The sequence below is a fragment of the Typopeltis vanoorti genome, chromosome 21, assembly GCF_054136105.1.
Source record: "Typopeltis vanoorti isolate ZY-2024b chromosome 21, IOZ_Tvanoo_1.0, whole genome shotgun sequence".
In the NCBI taxonomy this organism is placed as follows: domain Eukaryota; kingdom Metazoa; phylum Arthropoda; class Arachnida; order Uropygi; family Thelyphonidae; genus Typopeltis; species Typopeltis vanoorti.
In genome coordinates, this window is record NC_143569.1 from 100,072,859 (window position 1) to 100,090,700 (window position 17,842).

Sequence of the window (17,842 nt, forward strand, 5' to 3'; positions counted from 1 at the left end):
TGATGAACTTTTTGAAGATTTCATTAATATGGATTTGAATGAAACCCTCCCTCCAGATTATGAAATTGAATACGATAGTGACAATAATGAACATGACGAAGAAGACCATGTTGAGTGTGATCCCGAGTATGCATCTGAACAAAGTGCTTCAGAAGATGAAGATGACATTGTTCACAATTCTGGTCCTGTAATAAAAGGTAAGAATGGCTATTAGTGGTCTTCTTATCCACCACCAGCAACCAGAACGCCTTCTCACTTTTGTACATTTCCGGTCAACAAAAAGACAGCCATCTAAATACAAAAGAAATGTGGTCTCCTTTTGATGCATCAATTTATCATGCCATTTTGAGCGAAGTGCAATTCCGATTTTTGATAAACTGTCTTCGTTTCGATGACAAAGATCTTAGGGACCGCAAGGATAAATTTGCACCTATAAGAGCTCTATGGGAGAAATTCACTTGTCACTGCACTGCATCATACACTCCTCACGAATACCGTACTATTGACGAACAGCTGTTGTCTTTTAGGTGAACTTGTCCTTTCCATGTCTACGTTCCCAGTAAACCTGACAAATACAGAATGAAAATAGTTTGTATGTGTGATTCTAGAACATTCTGCATGCTCACAGCTATCCCATATATTGGGAAAGAGAATCGTGGACCAAATCCATTGTCGCTCCCTATGTACTACGTAAAAGTTCTATCTAAAGCAATCCACATGGATAACTGGTTTACTTCTATTTCTCTAGCAGAAATTATGCTCAAAGATCATGACCTTACCATAGTAGGTACACTCAGGAAGAACAAACCAGAAATTCCTGAGTCATTTCATTCTAATAAGAAGAAACAAGTGCAGTCTTTGCAGTTTGCTTTTGACCGAGAAAAGACATTAGTATCATTTTGTTCAAAGAAGGGGGTCTGCGCTCATGCTATCAACAATGCACAGTGACAAGAAAGTTGATGAAGTAAGAAACCAGAAGTTATACTTTTTTATAACAACACAAAAGGTAGTGTTGACAGTTTTGACCAGATGGCCCACAACTACACAACAAGCCGCAAAACCAGAGGATGGCCTCTGCGCTATTTTTATTGGATGCTGAATCAAGCAGGAATCAACTCGACTCGCAGATAATTCTCCAGTCAGCAACTAAGAAAAAGATTATTAGGTGCCAATACTTGAAGAACTTGAGCTTGAATCTTACGACACCACACATGAAAAGGAGACTGGCTCAGCCACTGTCTAGAGAACTTACAAATATCATAAAGTTCTGAACATCCAAGGTGATGAAGACACCAATGCTGGTCTTGCTGAGGCTGAGGGACCTCCAGAACCAAAAGTGAAGAAGCAAGCTAGATGTCAGATCTGTCCACAAGCCAAGGATTGGAAAACCAAAGTCCGTTGTTCAGTATGTGATATTTTTGTGTGTGTGGATCAAGGAAAGACATTTGTGATGAATGTGCTAGAAAGAAATTGACCCAAAGATCCAAAGAAAATCCTAGGGAATTTTTTAGCTATGTGGCCAGTAGGAGGAGAAATGACTGTGGAAGAATGATATTGTGGGATAAAAATGGGAATAGAGTGACTGATGCAGAGGACATAGTGGAATTGTTCAATGACCACTTTATTGGATTATTTCATCCTGGAGGAGTCAGTTTAATGCTAGAGGGATAGGGCAGGTTCAAGGTTTAGAGGTACAGGAGGAGCGTGTGTTTCAGATACTGAGAACTCTGGATGTCAGTAAAGCTGTGGGCCTGGATGGTATTTCACCACGAGTTTTGAGAGAATGTGCTAGGGAACTGACAGTGCCTTTAACCTGGCTTTTCAATGAAAGTCTGGCTTCAGCAAAGGTGCCCAGGGAATGGAAGGAAGGTAAGATAGTGCCATTGCATAAGGGTGGTAACAGACTGGAAGTGTCTAATTATAGACCAGTCTGGGCAGATGCGGATATGCTAGCCTTTTATAATAAAGTTACAAGAACATTAGATGAAGGAAAGGCATATACTGCAAGTTTCTTAGACTTAGCGAAGGCATTTGACACAGGGTGCCACATGATAAGCTGATATTTAAGTTGCAACACATGGGTCTGGATGTCAGATTGGTCAACTGGATTCAGGATTGGCTGTCTGATAGGTATCAGAGAGTTGTGTATGGTGGAGCAGTTTCAAGGAGACAGAAGGTTACAAGTGGAGTCCCACAGGGCTCAGTACTAAGACCTATATTGTTTAACCTTTATATCAATGACATTGCCAGTGGACTGCAAGGGGATATTCAGTTGTTTGCAGATGATGCGAAGCTGGGAAGGATTATTAGTAATAGTGCAGATGTTGGTAGCCCTGCAAGAGGATTTGAATAAGCTAGATAGATGGGCAAATGAATGGGGGTCTCAGTTTAATGCAGCAAAATGTAAGGTCTTGAGGTTTGGGAAACATCGATGGGATGCTGCATACTCTATGGTAGGAGTTATACTGGAGGAAGTTGGGGAGACGAGAGATCTGGGGTTGATAATTGATAGAAACCTGAAGTTTAGGGGACATATTGCAAAGGTAGTGAAGGTAACACAGAGGATTGCTGCAATTATGAGAAGGACACTGACCTGCAGATATAAGAGGGTTATCATTCCGTTGTATAAGTCTCTGATCAGACCACACTTGGATTATTGTTCTCAGATTTGGTCCCCAGGATTTGAAGGGAATAAATTAACTGTGGAAAAGATACAAAGACGGATGACAAAGATGGTCTCAGGACTGTACAAGGATAGTTATGAGAATCAGCTGAGGGAATGTGGACTGCAGAGTTTGGCCTATAGAAGGAGAGGTGATATGATTGAGACTTTTAAACTGTTGAGAGGTGGTAACAGGGTTGACACTGGGGAGTTCTTTCACTTGGTTGAACAGCGAGAAGGAGTGATGACAAGAGGCCATCCCTGGAAGTTACGAAAGGAAACTGTGAGCAAGAGGGTGAGGAGTGGTTTCTTTGCATGGAGGGTGGTTGAGCCGTGGAATGCATTGCCCGATAGAGTGATGAGGGAGAGAACGGTCAATGAGTTTAAGGAGTGGTATGATAGACTTTGTGTTTCTTAGGGGGGAACCTCCCCTTGACGAGTCTTGACAGACTTTATGTTCTTAAGAAGGACCTCCCACGATGAGTCTTTTGACTCCATGGAGGCCTGAATAATAATAATAACAATAATAATAATAATAATTCTACATGGTTTATAAACTGATTTTGATGGATGCATTTTAGTCTTTTTTTAAACTTTTATTAGATTTACCAACTACAAATCACTTGGTAAAAAAATGTTTTATTTTTGTATAATATATTACTAAGGCAAACATTAATTTTTGACACTCATTGTTTGTTTTATGTAAATAAGGCTGTCATTTGTATTGTAAGTTATTTTTTTCTGCATGTACATTTTAACTGAAACCTAACAACACATTTGCACAAGAAAAATTAGGATATATTCTTTTTTTTTTATGTTTTCGTTAGAAAGTATGACACCTGGAAAATATCAGTAAAAATTTAAAATTACATAATATTGTATTTTATTTTTTATTTTCCCTTCCCTTTTCTCCTTTCGAAATATCGTAGTAGGTAAACTCTGTTAATAGCTTGGGCTATCTAAACACAATAACAATTTCAGTTACCTATAGTGGAGGGGGGAGAAGAAATGTCATGGGGTGATAGCATACCCCAGATGAGCAGTGATGATGTCTAAAAAAAGGGTGAGCAGTCTGTATGACTATTGCTATTCAAGTTTAATCATGTGCATATATAGAAAAAAGTCCTGGCCTATTGCTTAACTGATAGCAGATATTTTTACTGTTATTACAAATCCATTAAATTCAGCAATCTACATCTACATACATGTAGATTGTACATGATTGTGTAAGTGATGGGCATCAAAAAATCATTCTGAAAAAACCATCCCCAGTTAAATTTTTGGGGAGTGATAGCGTAAAGGAGAAATTATGCAAAGCATATAAAACTTGTGGTTAAGCTGTAAGTCAGCAGCTAGAACAAGGAGGCACAGGAATATGGTTTTATGCAAATTAAAGTATAAGACAAGAGTGCATCCTTATCGCTGCTGTTATTCATCACTTATAGATCACAGTATGAAAGAATGCAGCATTAAACCTGACATCAAAATCAGAAATATTCAAATAAGTTCTTTACTTTATGCAGACGATGTTATACTCTTCAATAAATCCAATACAACTCTTAATTTATTCTTTAACCAAAATGAAAACAGGAAGGATGCTAGAAAGTCAACAGCATTCTCAATGAACAACCTATAGACCAAGTAAAATATTTCAGTTATTAAGCACAATTCTGAGTGATGACAACAAATTAAATTTGGAAATAGACAAGAGAATAAGCAAAGTTGATATGGTGTAGAGCTACATCAACTTTGATTATTCTCTTGTCAGGACTGATGTGGAATAAGAGAGAAATTAGCCAAGTCCCTAAACTGGAAATATACAAAATAGTGTTAAACCAATTTTACATTGTGGATTGGGTCAGAAATAAGCAGTTGATCAAACACTTGAGAACAGATATGATTTTTGAGAAAAACTGGCTAAATGAACATATATAGCATCAATGGCAGCATCATATTAAAAATTAAGATACAAGAAAAGAACTTGATATTGTTAGTTCAAGGCTAATCTAAGGTAGTAATCAATTAAACAGAGTGAAAAAGAAGGCATAACTGAGATTAGCAAAACAGTTGTTTGATGCTAGAACAGCAGGAAAAAAGCCTAGAGGACTAAGATCTAGGTGGATTGATGCTATAAGCAGCACTATAGAAGAATAAAATGTAAGCTCTAACAATATTGTTAGTCATGACAAACAATAGATTATTTTGAATGAAAATTGTTAATAAGAAAATAATAATAATCAACTTAATTATGTAATACTGTCATAATATCCTGTACATTCCTTGAGGTACATCAAGGATTTGATGATGATCATGAAAATAAAGAAAAAATTAAATCAATATATTTCATGTTAATACTGAAAACAGTAAAAACTACCTGTGGAACAAGAGAATCTATAAAACTCCATATCAGAATCAAAGTAGGCTGAAGAACAAGATTAGATAAATTATTAATACGTTCTTCAAAAGTATATCTCTCTCCACATGATACAGCTATTATACCTAAATTAAAATTTAAAGAAAGTTATCTAATCAGTTACTTGTTAAATTATTATAAAATTAAATACAATATAACTTCAGTATAATTCTGGTTATGAAAAATAATAATAAGGATGTTACCAGGAAGACGGCATGTAAGCAGATGTCAGCACAAAATTATAGTTTTTCTATGCAATTCCATAATTTATGACTCATTTTTATAATAGATATGTTATAAATTCATTATATGTAATTTATAATTTTAAAATATTTTTTTAATTTAAATATTTGTGTTAATTTATATTGTAGTTTTATTCATTTCAGTATAAGAACACTATTGTAATAGAGAGTAGTAATATACATTACTATTATCATTGTTATTATTCATGCTCTCCTTGGAGTTACAAGAGTTATGGTAGGAAGTCCATGCTAGACAGCACAAAGACTATCAAAGCTTTCAAGAATGGCTATATATATGAAAGATCTCCACAATGTCAATCCTATATCTACCTCTCAACAGTTTAAATATCTCAATCATATCACCTTTATGGCCTCTATCCATCAAACTCTGCAGTCCGTGTGCCCTCAGTCTATCCTCATAACTAACATTACCGTCCACATCATTTTTTGTTACCTGCCTCTTCAACTCTCTCTAATGTTAATTTAACCTCATAAAGTCCTAGTGCAAACTGGTCCTGTGAACATATGCATCTACGGACACACCCGGAGGTATAGGACTAACCACCTTATCCTCATTACAGTTGCTGTTGTTAAAAAACCTTGACACCGCAAAAGGTAAAAGAGGAATGATTAAGAAAGAAAAAGAAGAAAGTCCAGGCAACCAGATTTGAGAATAGTAATTCAGATGAGGTCTGATCAGGATTTTTATACAATGGAATCACCAATCTTCTATCTCTGATGGTCAATGTCCTTCTCAGTATTGTAGGAATCTTCTGGGTTACCTTCTCCACCTTCATATGGCCCCAGAACTTCAAATTTCTATTGATCATCACTCGAAAATCCCTTGCCCCTTCCACTTCATATCTATAGTAGTCCCACCAATAGAGTATGCAGCCATCCCTCAGTGTATCCCAAATTTCAAGACTATATTTAGTAGCATTAAGCTGACATCCCCATTCATTTGCCATTCTGTCCAGTTTACTTAAATCCTTCTGAAGGACCACCACATCATCACTATTACTAATAATTCTTCCAAGCATCACATCATCTGAAAACAAATGAATATCCACCTGCAATCCACTGACAGTGTCATTGATATAAAGGTTAAACAGTAAAGGTCCTGGTAATGAGCCCTATGGTACCTCTGCTTCCTTGATCTCCTATATAAATCTCTGGTATCTGCCAGAGGCAGTCTCCCATCCAGTTCAACATCACTCTAAAATCCCTTGCCCCCTCCACTTCATATCTATAGTAGTCCCACCAATAGAGTATGCAGCCACCCCTCAGTGTATCCCAAAATTAATTATTTTTTAATTAGTTATAGTATATTTAAGTTATATACTATAACTTAAATATCAAAATGGCAGTATATGCCTTTCCCTCATCAACCGATCTTCTTACTTTATTATAAAAGGGAGCTGGAAGTATCTTTGGAATGCCTGTTTAATAGGTCTTACAACAGCAGCACAGGTTCGAAGGGAGTAGAAAGAAGGAAAAATTGTTCCACTGCATAAAGGTGGTGATAAGACTGTGGCTACAAATTATAAGCCAATCTGTATATCTGGAATTATGGTGAAGGTACTAGAGAGATTGATGACAAGACTATATTACAATATAGAAATGGGTTGATAACAGCAGTATTCTATGTGGTATCAGCATGGGTTTGCTAAAGGGAGATTGTATAAATTAAAGATACCAAAAATGATATACTTGGCTTAATCCTTTATCCAAGTGTAAGCAAACAAAGTTTGCATCTGAAATGTAATCAGGACTGGGGCAACTTGTATATAGCAGCTAATGACTTCACATCGCTTGCCTTAGTATCCCATAATGCAAAGCACATATCCTTATGGGAGGGGGGGGGATATGGTTGAGATATGTAAGCTAGTCAGAGGTTGTTATCAGATTGATATAGAGGAGATTTTTCATAGAATGGGAGAGGGGGCAGTAGAACAAGAGACCATCGCAAGAAATTGTATATGGAGCTTGTGAGCAGAGGAGTGAGGAGCAGGTTCTCTGCATGGAGAGTGGTTAGTGAGTGAAATGCATTGCTTGAGTGTGTTGTAAATGTAGATACATTGAATCAGTTTAAGGCACGGTTAGTAAGCACTGTGTGAGATTGTGTGTACCTACCACGATGAGTCTCTGACTCCATTGAGTTCAGATGTTAATAATAATAATAAAAGGCAAGCAAATTACAGAAACAAGAGCACTCCTTAGCAAATCCATCCATGTGATCCTCACTGACAACTTTATCCTCAACTGTTCAAAGCTGTACGTGATCGCTCACTAATTTCTCCAAAGTCATAACAACACAGAAGAAATACAAACTGTCCTATAATTTGACACTTCCATTCTACCACCCTTTATTACCTACTATACTATTTTATAGAAGGTGATTATGATAAACTGTGAAGGCAGCTTGAGGCTGTGTCATGGTATGAGAAACTATATGGCAGAGGAATTAGTAATGCATGGGAAGTGGTCAAGGGGCATTTGAAGAAAGCCATAACTGACTACATTCTTTAAGGTGAATTAATTGCAGGGATGTGATGTGAATGGATGAATAAAACTATAAAGAATGAGCTAGATAATATATTATGGTCTATTTCATGTAAAATGTGATAAGCACTCTTACAAGCATTACAAAGCACAAGTCCAGGTGATGAGTGACAACCATGGTGAGGAATATGAAATAAGAATATGAAAGAAGTTAGCAGAATGGGTTAAAAGCAATCCAAGATAACTTTTTCATTATGTGCTGAGTGAAAAGAAGAATGATCATGGTACAACAGCCCGAGTAAATACAGACAGAAGGCAGCTGAATGCACCAGAAATAGATATGACACTGAGTAATCACTTTGGTAAGGTATACATGCATTACAGGCCAGTTAGTTCTCTGGAAGCTAAGATGGATCCTGATGAAAAGGTAGAGGTAGAGGAGGTATGGATATTAAAAACATTGCAAGAGTTTGATGCAAATACAGCAGTTTATCTGGGTAAGATTTCAGCAAGCATAAAAGAAATGTGCGAAAGCAGTTTCCCAACCTGTGGTCCGGGGACCCCCGGGCGTCCGCGAGTAATTCAAAGGGGGTCCACAGGATAGTTTATTTTCATTAAACTTTATCTTATCATGTTGCTCACACCTGGGATATTTGCAATGCATATCTCTGGCTCTTGAGGCCCATGGTTTAAGTAAAATTTAACACAAATGTTGGTACCATTACTTCTTCCCCTTGTAAAGCAGAGGTGAATAACCAACCCTTTGTAATTTAATTTAATTTTAATAAATTATAATTTATAATTATTAATTATATGAAGAGCCAAAGGCTTCAATTTGGTGACATAAACTTATTTAAGTTAAGGGATGTTACATCCCATATTGTTTCATAGCTGAATAAAAAACTCAAAGAGTTTCATGCCGAATATAGTAAATATATAAAGTTCGGTGAGTCCAAGGTTTGAGATTTATAATATTATAATATTATAAATACATTTTATAATATCATAAATTTTATAATATTATACAAGTGTGTTTTTCTCGGTTTAATATTCAGTTTTTCTGCTTTTGGTCAAATAATTGAGTTTACAACGAAACTTCTGATTTTCAATTTGTTCACAATCTTATTTAGATATGGATCGGTAGTTAAAGTGTGGATCGTTGAAACGCAAGACAGACAATAATCCGAGTGGATCAAGTGTTGTTGAAAATAGTACTAGTGCAGATAAAGTTCCTTCCCTCAAAAAATCATGCAAATATTGTCCATCCTATTTGCAAATGAGATTTTCCATTTCTGAATAAAGACGGCGAAGACAGACCACAGTGTGTTCTTTGTTGCGAAGTGTTATCGAATGAATCTATAAAACCGTTGAAGTTGAGATGCCACCTTGAAACAAAACATAACAAATCAGTTAATAAGCCAATAGAATATTTTCAAAATAAAAAACTGCAACTTTGTGATTCACAGAATTTAGTTAAGGACATTGCGTGTAGAACAAAAAATTATAAGGCTGTTCTTGTCTCTTTTTCGAAGTCGACCTTATGATCGCCTAGAAATGGACAACCCCATACAATTGGGGAAGATTTAATTTTGCCTGTGAGAAAAGCAATAACAAAGAACTTGTTTAGTGAAAAACATGTACAAGGTGTCTCTAATATTGTTATCTGACAATACTGTGAAAAGAAGAATTGACGAGATGGCTCAAAATGTGAAAGTTATTTTGCTAGAACAGTTATGTCATAGTGAATATTTTGCGTTGCAGTTGGATGAACCACGATATTTCAAATAATGCTAATTTGCTAGCTTTTGTGTGATATGAACACAAAAATAAAGTTTGTGAAGACTTTTTGTTCTAAGAATCATTACCTCTTCATACAACTGCTGAAGTCCTTTTCAAAGTTGTCAATGACTTCATAACTACAAATAAACTTCAATGGGAAAAATGTGTAGGTATCAGCACAGATGGTGCTCAGGCAATGTCAGGAATACATAAAGGTTTGGTTGCACGTATCCAGAAAGTCGCGCCTCTTGTGAAATGGACACATTGTTGTATACACTGCAAAGTACTAGCTACATGCCGTATGCCCTCCAAAATGAAAACCGTTCTAGATGAGGCAGTAAAAATTGTCAATTTTATTAAAGCCCATCCTCTTAACAGCCAGTTATTTTCTGCACTTTGTAATGAACACTTATTATTGCACTCAGAAATCCGATGGCTGTCCAGGGGTAATGTTTTGACGCGGTTGTTTTGAGCTTCGTGATGAAGTAAGGTTGTTCCTCATAAACTCCAAATTTGAGTTAACACACTATTTAAATGATTTCACATGGCTCTCATCTCTTGCTTACTTGGTGGACATTTAACATCTTGACTACTCTTAACTCGAGCCTTCAAGGTAGATCTGTCACCGTGTTTTCTGTGCAAGACAAGATAGAGGCAACAATCAAGAAGATAAATTTGTGGTACAACCATATTGAGAAAGGAAAATATGATTCCTTTCACACGCTGAGTGATTTCATTGATTTCAGTGAACAATCCCTTTCTACTGATGTTGCTGAACTGAAGTATGATTGAACATATGAGGTCATTGCTGCCTCAACTACGTCTGTATTTTCTGCTTTATCGTGAAAAAAGCGACTGGATGAAAACTCTCTTTCTAGACTCAGAATACGAACTTCCTTCTGTCAAAGGAGAACAACTTATCGAGCTGTGCTGTGATTCAATGTTCAAAATGCTGTTTCCTTCGTTACCCTTACTGGAGTTTTGGTTCCAAGCTAAGTCTGTTTATCCTGAAATTTCCAAAAGGGCTGTAAGATATCTGTTACCATTTACCACTACATATCTGTGCGAGACAACATTTTTTCATCTTGTATATATGAAAAACAAATACAGGAACAGAGTTAACGTCTGAAATTATCCAGTTTTGATCCTGACATGCAAAAGTTGACGTCTGAAAAACAGCACCAGCCATCACATTAGGTGAGTGTTAAATTCATATTAGGCTTAATTGATATCTTCATATTCTTCCGAATATCTCCATTTATAACAGTATTGCATTGTCATAAATAACACATTTAGTGTTGTAAAATTGTAATTTATTACTTCATCTTTATGATGAAGCAATAAATTACATGTAAAATATAAAAAATTTCCATTTTGGATTTTATGGGGGCCGTGGTGAATTAACCTTTGCTACAGGGAATCCGCAACATCAAAAAGATTGGGAAACACTGTTCTAGAGTATTAGCTATGTCTCTAACATGGGTGTTTAACTTGAGTCATAAATACAGTTCCTAATGAATGGAAGAAGAGCAAGACAATTCCATTATAGAAGGGCAGAGCTAGAGCTGATACAGCCAATTATAGACTAGTCTGTATCTCTGGATTAGAAGTTATGGTATTAGAAAGGCTAGTGAGAAAGTGCATCCAAGGGGTAGATAACATTAAAGAGAGAGGTTTTGAACCAATCAACTCACAACAGAATGACAGCAAAATTGGATAAGGGGAATAACATAAATGATTCTGTTATATTTTACCATGGCAGTGGACAGAATTCCACACAGAAGGTTATTATTATTATTATCATCATCGCAAGACCTCATGAAGTCAGCCTGGCTGACCAAGTGGTTAGCGTATACGCTCTCCAGCCAAAAGGTTGTGGGTTCAAATCCTGCCGTGGGCATGGATATTTGTGATTGTCTTTGAAAATACTAGTGGTGGTGGTCAGCAGTAGATGGCGTTGGTGTAGTTGTGGTCAGTTGGTGGATTGAGTGGCAGAGACAGAGTTATAGAGCAGGTTCCTTCCTCGATGAGTCTTTGGACTCCCTGGTGGTGTCCAATAATAATAATAATAATAATAAAAAGTCAAAAGAAAGATTCATCAATAAAAGGTCCCCACAGAAACATGCAAAGCTCATTCAAACTGTCCTAAAGTCATTCACTGTCTCAATACTTACCAAACTCTCAGACAATGCATCCCAATCACCCATCACTCTCCACAGGGGGGGAAAAAAAACTCCTCATATCTTCTTTATATAGCTTACAGAGATGACTTCTTGTTTTTTTCCACTATTTCCTTCCATTACATGAAAACTTTATTTCACATTAATCTAATTAAAAACCCCAACCCAACTTATGTGAATCAATCACAACTCCCACTGGTCCTCTTATCCACTAGTCTCTGAAAGTTGTATTTCCTCAATCTTTCTTCATACACAACATTCCAGAGACTAGAAACTACCTTACTAAATTATCTCTGGACCTTTTTCTAATATTTCATCATCCTTTTGAAAACCAGGTGACCAAGTCTGCACACAGTAATCATCAAGTCTCATCATGGTGTTATATAGGGAAACCATAACCTCCTTTATACTACATATTGATGTCCTCTGCATAATTACTATAATCTGTCATAATGTTCTCCACAATTTGACATCTAAATTTTAGGTGCCTCACTATCATTACTAGATCCCGACCAACTACATACTTTGCATCCCATCTCTAATTCCCATATTTTAAAACTTACACTTTGCAACACTGAACTGAGATCTCCCATTCACATCCCCCCCCCCAAGCACAACTTGCTGATAATAATAACTAATATTTAAGGAATTGACAGCGTATACTAGAAATATAGATTAAATAAACTTTAATATACACTTTCCGATATTTCGGCGAACGTCACGTTGCCATCTTCTTGGGAACTTACTAAAAAGACACGTGCACACAAGTACTAATACAACAAATGAGACTGAGGCTAGGACGCTAGCGTTTTCCTAAAGTCCTGATGGTGCCCCCTGGCGGGCTATATTGGTAGTTCTTGGCCTTTGGGCTGAAGTTCTTTTGATAAAAGTTTCCCAAATTTGGGGCAGTTTCATGCATCCAAATTTGTTGAGGTTTGGCATGTTCCTAAGGGCCGAGACTGATTCCACGAATAGTCTTTCATACTTGAACTTGCTGCGGTGTATTACTGTGGCTTTCTTCCATCTTATTCTGTGGCGAGTATCCAGAGCATGGTCTGCAAGCCCAGAGTGGCTGTACTGGTGAAATCGGATGTAATCCTTGTGTTCTGAGATTCTGATATTTGCTGTCCTGCCTGTTTGGCCAAAGTAGGACAGTTTACAGCTGCAAGGGACCTGGTATACACCAGGTAGGTCTAGGGGAAGTGGTTGGTCTTTGGTGGAGCGGATAAGGGATGCCAGTTTTCTATGTGGTCTGTAACAGGTGGTCAAGTCATGTTTTTTTAAGATTTTATTGATTTTTTCTGAGGTGCCTCTGATGTAGGGAATAGTGATGGATTTAGAGTAATCTTTTTTGTGAAGGGGAGGGGGTGGTGGGTTGTGGATAACTGGGTTAAGTATTTTTTGGATTTTTTGGAGGGGGTAGCCGTTGGCTGAGAAAGTGTCACGGATGTGATTTAGTTCAGTGGTTAGGGCTTGATCATTAGAACAGATTATTTTTGCCCTGTTGAATAATGTTTTAATAACTCCATATTGTTGTGAGGGGGGGGGGGGGATTGTTGGTGAATGTATCTGCCTGTATGGGTGGGTTTTCTATAAACTGAGAAAACCAAGGTTCCATCAGGTTGGCGGGTGACTAGGAAGGGGAGGTTATTGTTTTCCTCTTTTTCCAGGGTGAATTTGATTCTAGGGTGTTGGTTGTTCAAGTGTGTTAGGAAGGAGAGGAGTGAATCCGGGCCATGTGGCCAAATAGCGAAAACATCATCAACATAGCGAAGCCATATGGTAGGTTTTTGTGGGGCTGAGTTTAAGGCTTTCTCTTCAAACATCTCCATGAAAAAGTTGGCCAAGGGTGGGGAAAGTGGTGAACCCATGGCTGTCCCCTCTATCTGTTTGTAGAATTTTTCCTGCCAAACGAAATAGCCTGAGTTCATTGTAAACTGAAATAGGGCTGAGATATCGGGAGGAAATTTAGCTTGGATTAGCTCTAAGGTTTCTTTGAGAGGGACATTCGTGAATAGGGAGGAGACATCAAAACTGACCATTATGTCATTGTGTTGGAGTGTAAGGTTTTCTATACTGGCTTTGAAGTGGGCTGAGTTTTTTATGTGTGATGGTGTATTGCCAGTATAGTGTGAGAGCGCTTTGGCTAAATGCTTGGCTAGTTTGTAAGTGGGGGAATCAATGCTATCCACTATGGGACGTAATGGCACATTTTCTTTGTGTATTTTTGGGAGCCCATATATGCGGGGGGGGGGGGGGTCTAGAGTGTGAATCATGCCTTGGGTATGGATGTTTATGATTGTTCTTCACCTTCACACAGGCATGCATACAAATATACATACACTCTCCCAAGATGGATTGGACCACCATGGGAAAAGTAAAAGTAGACCCAACTCTATTATAATGAGAGAGGCTTTCATCCAGAATGCAGATTATATAGGCTAATCAATATCATAATCTAGATGAAATAAAACTTTTCCTCACTCCTTTTCTAATTGTTCTTTTACTTAACTTCAAGGATAATGATTCTTACTTTTATAGGGACCTGTGGCATAGTATAATTATTAAAAACAACACATAAGTCCACAGTAATAATTTTAATTAATAAATAAGGTAGATATTTCGTACTAAAAATAATGGTACATCTTCAGTGTTACAAACAGATGGGAATAGAATACAAGTAACGAATAATCGGTGGATCACCTATTAAAATATAATGTTGTCGCGAGCTAGGAAATGAAAGAAATTAATAAATAATTAATATTTAAGATAATTAGTTTTATAATGATTACATAAAATAAAAGTCTCCCAGATCTTCGAGAGAGAGAGAGAGAGAGAGAGAGAGACAATCATTTCGATTTAAATTCGGTCGGTGTAAAAAAGCTTCACAACTTTCTTTAAAGAGTCTTTCATATTTGAACCTGCATCTATGAAGTAAAATAGCTTTATCCCACTGGATATTATGGGTAATGGTAATACTGTGTGTGCTAGACCAGACTTCTGAGGTTTGTTGTAATCAATATAATATTGATGTTCTTTAATTCTTTTTTCCACAGAACGGCCAGTTTGTCCAAAATTGTCTTCTAAAGATAAACTGTCATCTCTGTCTTTGGCTGAAATTTACAAAATTCCTTGTCAAATGCGATGTTTCTTATTTTGGACAAACTGGCCGTTCTGTGGAAAAAAGAATTAAAGAACATCAATATTATATCAATTACAACAAACCTTAGAAGTCTGGTCTAGCACAACACAGTATTACCACTACCCATAATATCCAGTGGGATAAAGCTATTCTACTTCATAGATGCAGGTTCAATTATGAACGCCTCTTTAAAGAAAGTTGTGAAGCTTTTTTACACCGACCGAATTTAAATCGAAATGATTGCCTCTCTCTCTCTCTCTCGAAGATCTGGGAGACTTTTATTTTATGTAATCATTAAAAAACTAATTATCATAAATATTAATTATTTATTAATTTCTTTCATTTCTCAGCTCATGACGACATTGTATTTTAATAGGTGATCCACCAAATATTCGTTACTTGTATTCTATTTCTATCTGTTTGTAACACTGAAGATGTACTATTATTTTTAGTATGAAATATCTACCTTATTTATTAATTAAACTTATTACTGTGAACTGATGTGTTGTTTTTAATAATTGATTTCACAGAGTAATTCTCCTCATTCTTTTCCCTGTCAATATATTCAGCAGTTGGAAGAACAATGGGGGACAATGCATCTTTCAACTGGAAAATACCTGAGTTTCATGATCATCGTGATAAAAAGAATATGAACTTTTTCAACTGATGGCAAGAGGAATCTTTATATGGACTTTTTCAACTGAAGGTGAATTAGCCAATCTTATATGAAGGTATCAGATAGTTTTTCTCCCAAAAACTTATTTTTTATCTCACTTACGAGCAAATCAGCCAGAGAATAAATTCAGGTAAATCAGTAACTTGGCCAGCTCTTCTGCAATGGACTCCATAGAGGTCTCATGTAATAATAATAATAATAATGATTTCTTCAAAATCCCTTGAATAACTTAAATATCATAAGTTATTTCTGCACATCTCTTTGATACCCAAATCATCAAACACAATCAGATCAAGACTTTATAAAATGAAGAATAACCACATTATCCTCCTGCTCATCAGCACCATTCTCGATGCTCTTTTTTTGTTTTCAGTATGTCCTCTGAACAATTTTCTGTTCATTATCACATCTAGTTCCTTTGCAATCCTGAAGTAGCATCTATTTTTCTTTTGTATACAATATTTTGGTTAAAAAGTCCAAAAGAGCTGTTTTTGTGTCCTTCCACATTATGAAAACATCGTCTACATACCTCCACTACACTAAATTTTGGGTCTAATTTTGAGAGGATATCTGTTTCTAGCTTTTCCATGAATAGATCTGCACAGGGCAGTGAAAGGGGACTGCCCATAGTTAAGCCATTTAGTTGCTCATATATCAGTTCATTCCATTTAAAATAATTAAATTTAAGGCATTGATGAAAAAGGTGAGCCGTTGTTTATGAACGATTTAGTAAATTTAGTGAAATGATTTAGTTGCAAAGTTAGTAGAAGATGGGAAAATTCTGATATAGTATTCTTTTAGGAATATGGATTGATATTGTATCAATCCATATTCCTAAAAGAATGTGCTTTCATAACAGTGACTAACACAACATGCCCCATGTGTGTAATGTTATGCATTCTGTTCTAATGTTTAATTTATACGATAGTGTTACTCCATTTTCTCTGTACTAGCCACTTTGAGTTTTTTTCTCTTACCGTTATAAGCCTTGAAGAAGCCGGACAACTCCATCGGCGAAACTTATTGGTATTAGATGTTTATAAATCATGATCAATTAAAGATCAATATATGTTTCAGTTTAATTATATGTTTGAGTGACCAAATATAATCTAAACAATGACTTTCTCTCATCTCCTGTTCAGTCTCTTCACAAGCACATTCTTTACATTCTGCCATGTATACATATTGCACTCACGACACCGTGAACTGTATTCGAAAACTCCGCACCATTAATTACATTTGATTTTTGCACTGCATGACATGCCGACTGCTATTCTGTTGTCATTGACCACAACTTCAAAAAATAGTAAAGAAAACGTGTTTCCAACATTCAAAACTCCTCAATCATTTAGTAATGCTAAGCAATAAAAAATAAACAAAATTACACCAAAAAACAATCCAAATTCCTAATTTACTACAAAAATAATACATCTTGTTAAGAGCAAACTTTCATTATCCTTTTACTAAGTGGCTCTCTAGCAGAATTTCTTTATTTCCTTACCATACTTGTCAGTTTTCTATCCTACACTGTATATACTTTTATTCATTTGGTCATTGCTGCCCATCTTATTTCTCCTTCATAATAAGTTCTTTATTATGTCTAATATATTCATCTTTAAATGAAACCATCTACTTCTTCGCCACCTCCCAAGTAAAAACCTCATGATCATTCTTACAGTGGCAATATAATACCTCATCGACAACTTTATTCTGCAAGGTCATCACCAAATCCAATGCCTTAAAAAGTGTGTCACATCCATCACATGCTATTAAAGCTGTTTATCTCTTAGAAACTCTAGAAGCTGACTCTTTTCTTCTTTTCTTTCATATGCATGAGTTCCACAGTGCAGAAAGGAGGACATTGTGATATACCTTCTTATTGGAAAGGAATAGGTTTGAATTATGTTTAGGATGCAAAGAATCTTAATGATGGCTTTTGAGAGGTAAGATTTCCCTTGTGGAAACTTGAATTTCTTATCCTTCAAGACAGATAACCTGACCAAAGAAATTACGGTTAACTGATATTATATGCTGGCTTCATAGTCTCAATTATTTCAATCATAATACCAACTCAATTCTTTCATACACTGTCTCTCCTTTCTAGTCTGTAATACCATAACTAAAATCCCTAATGATCATTCTCTTTTTATTTGTCAATCAATGTTTCTAAGCATTTCTCACAAGTGAGCATAATTCTTCTGCTATCATTAACAGTATCTTCCCCTTCACCTTTTTTCCCTCAACTT

General features: G+C 36.2%; 1 protein-coding gene across 1 annotated transcript in view; it reads right to left on the reverse strand.

Moving 5' to 3' along the window:
- The window catches only part of mmm (missing minor mitochondria), a 375,927-nt gene that overhangs the window by 338,686 nt on the left and 19,399 nt on the right, over positions 1-17,842 (reverse strand). Inside the window, exon 3 of the mRNA XM_090411202.1 lies at positions 5,037-5,161. Coding sequence (XP_090267328.1) covers positions 5,037-5,161 — 125 coding nt within the window. The remainder of the gene's footprint in view (positions 1-5,036; positions 5,162-17,842) is intronic.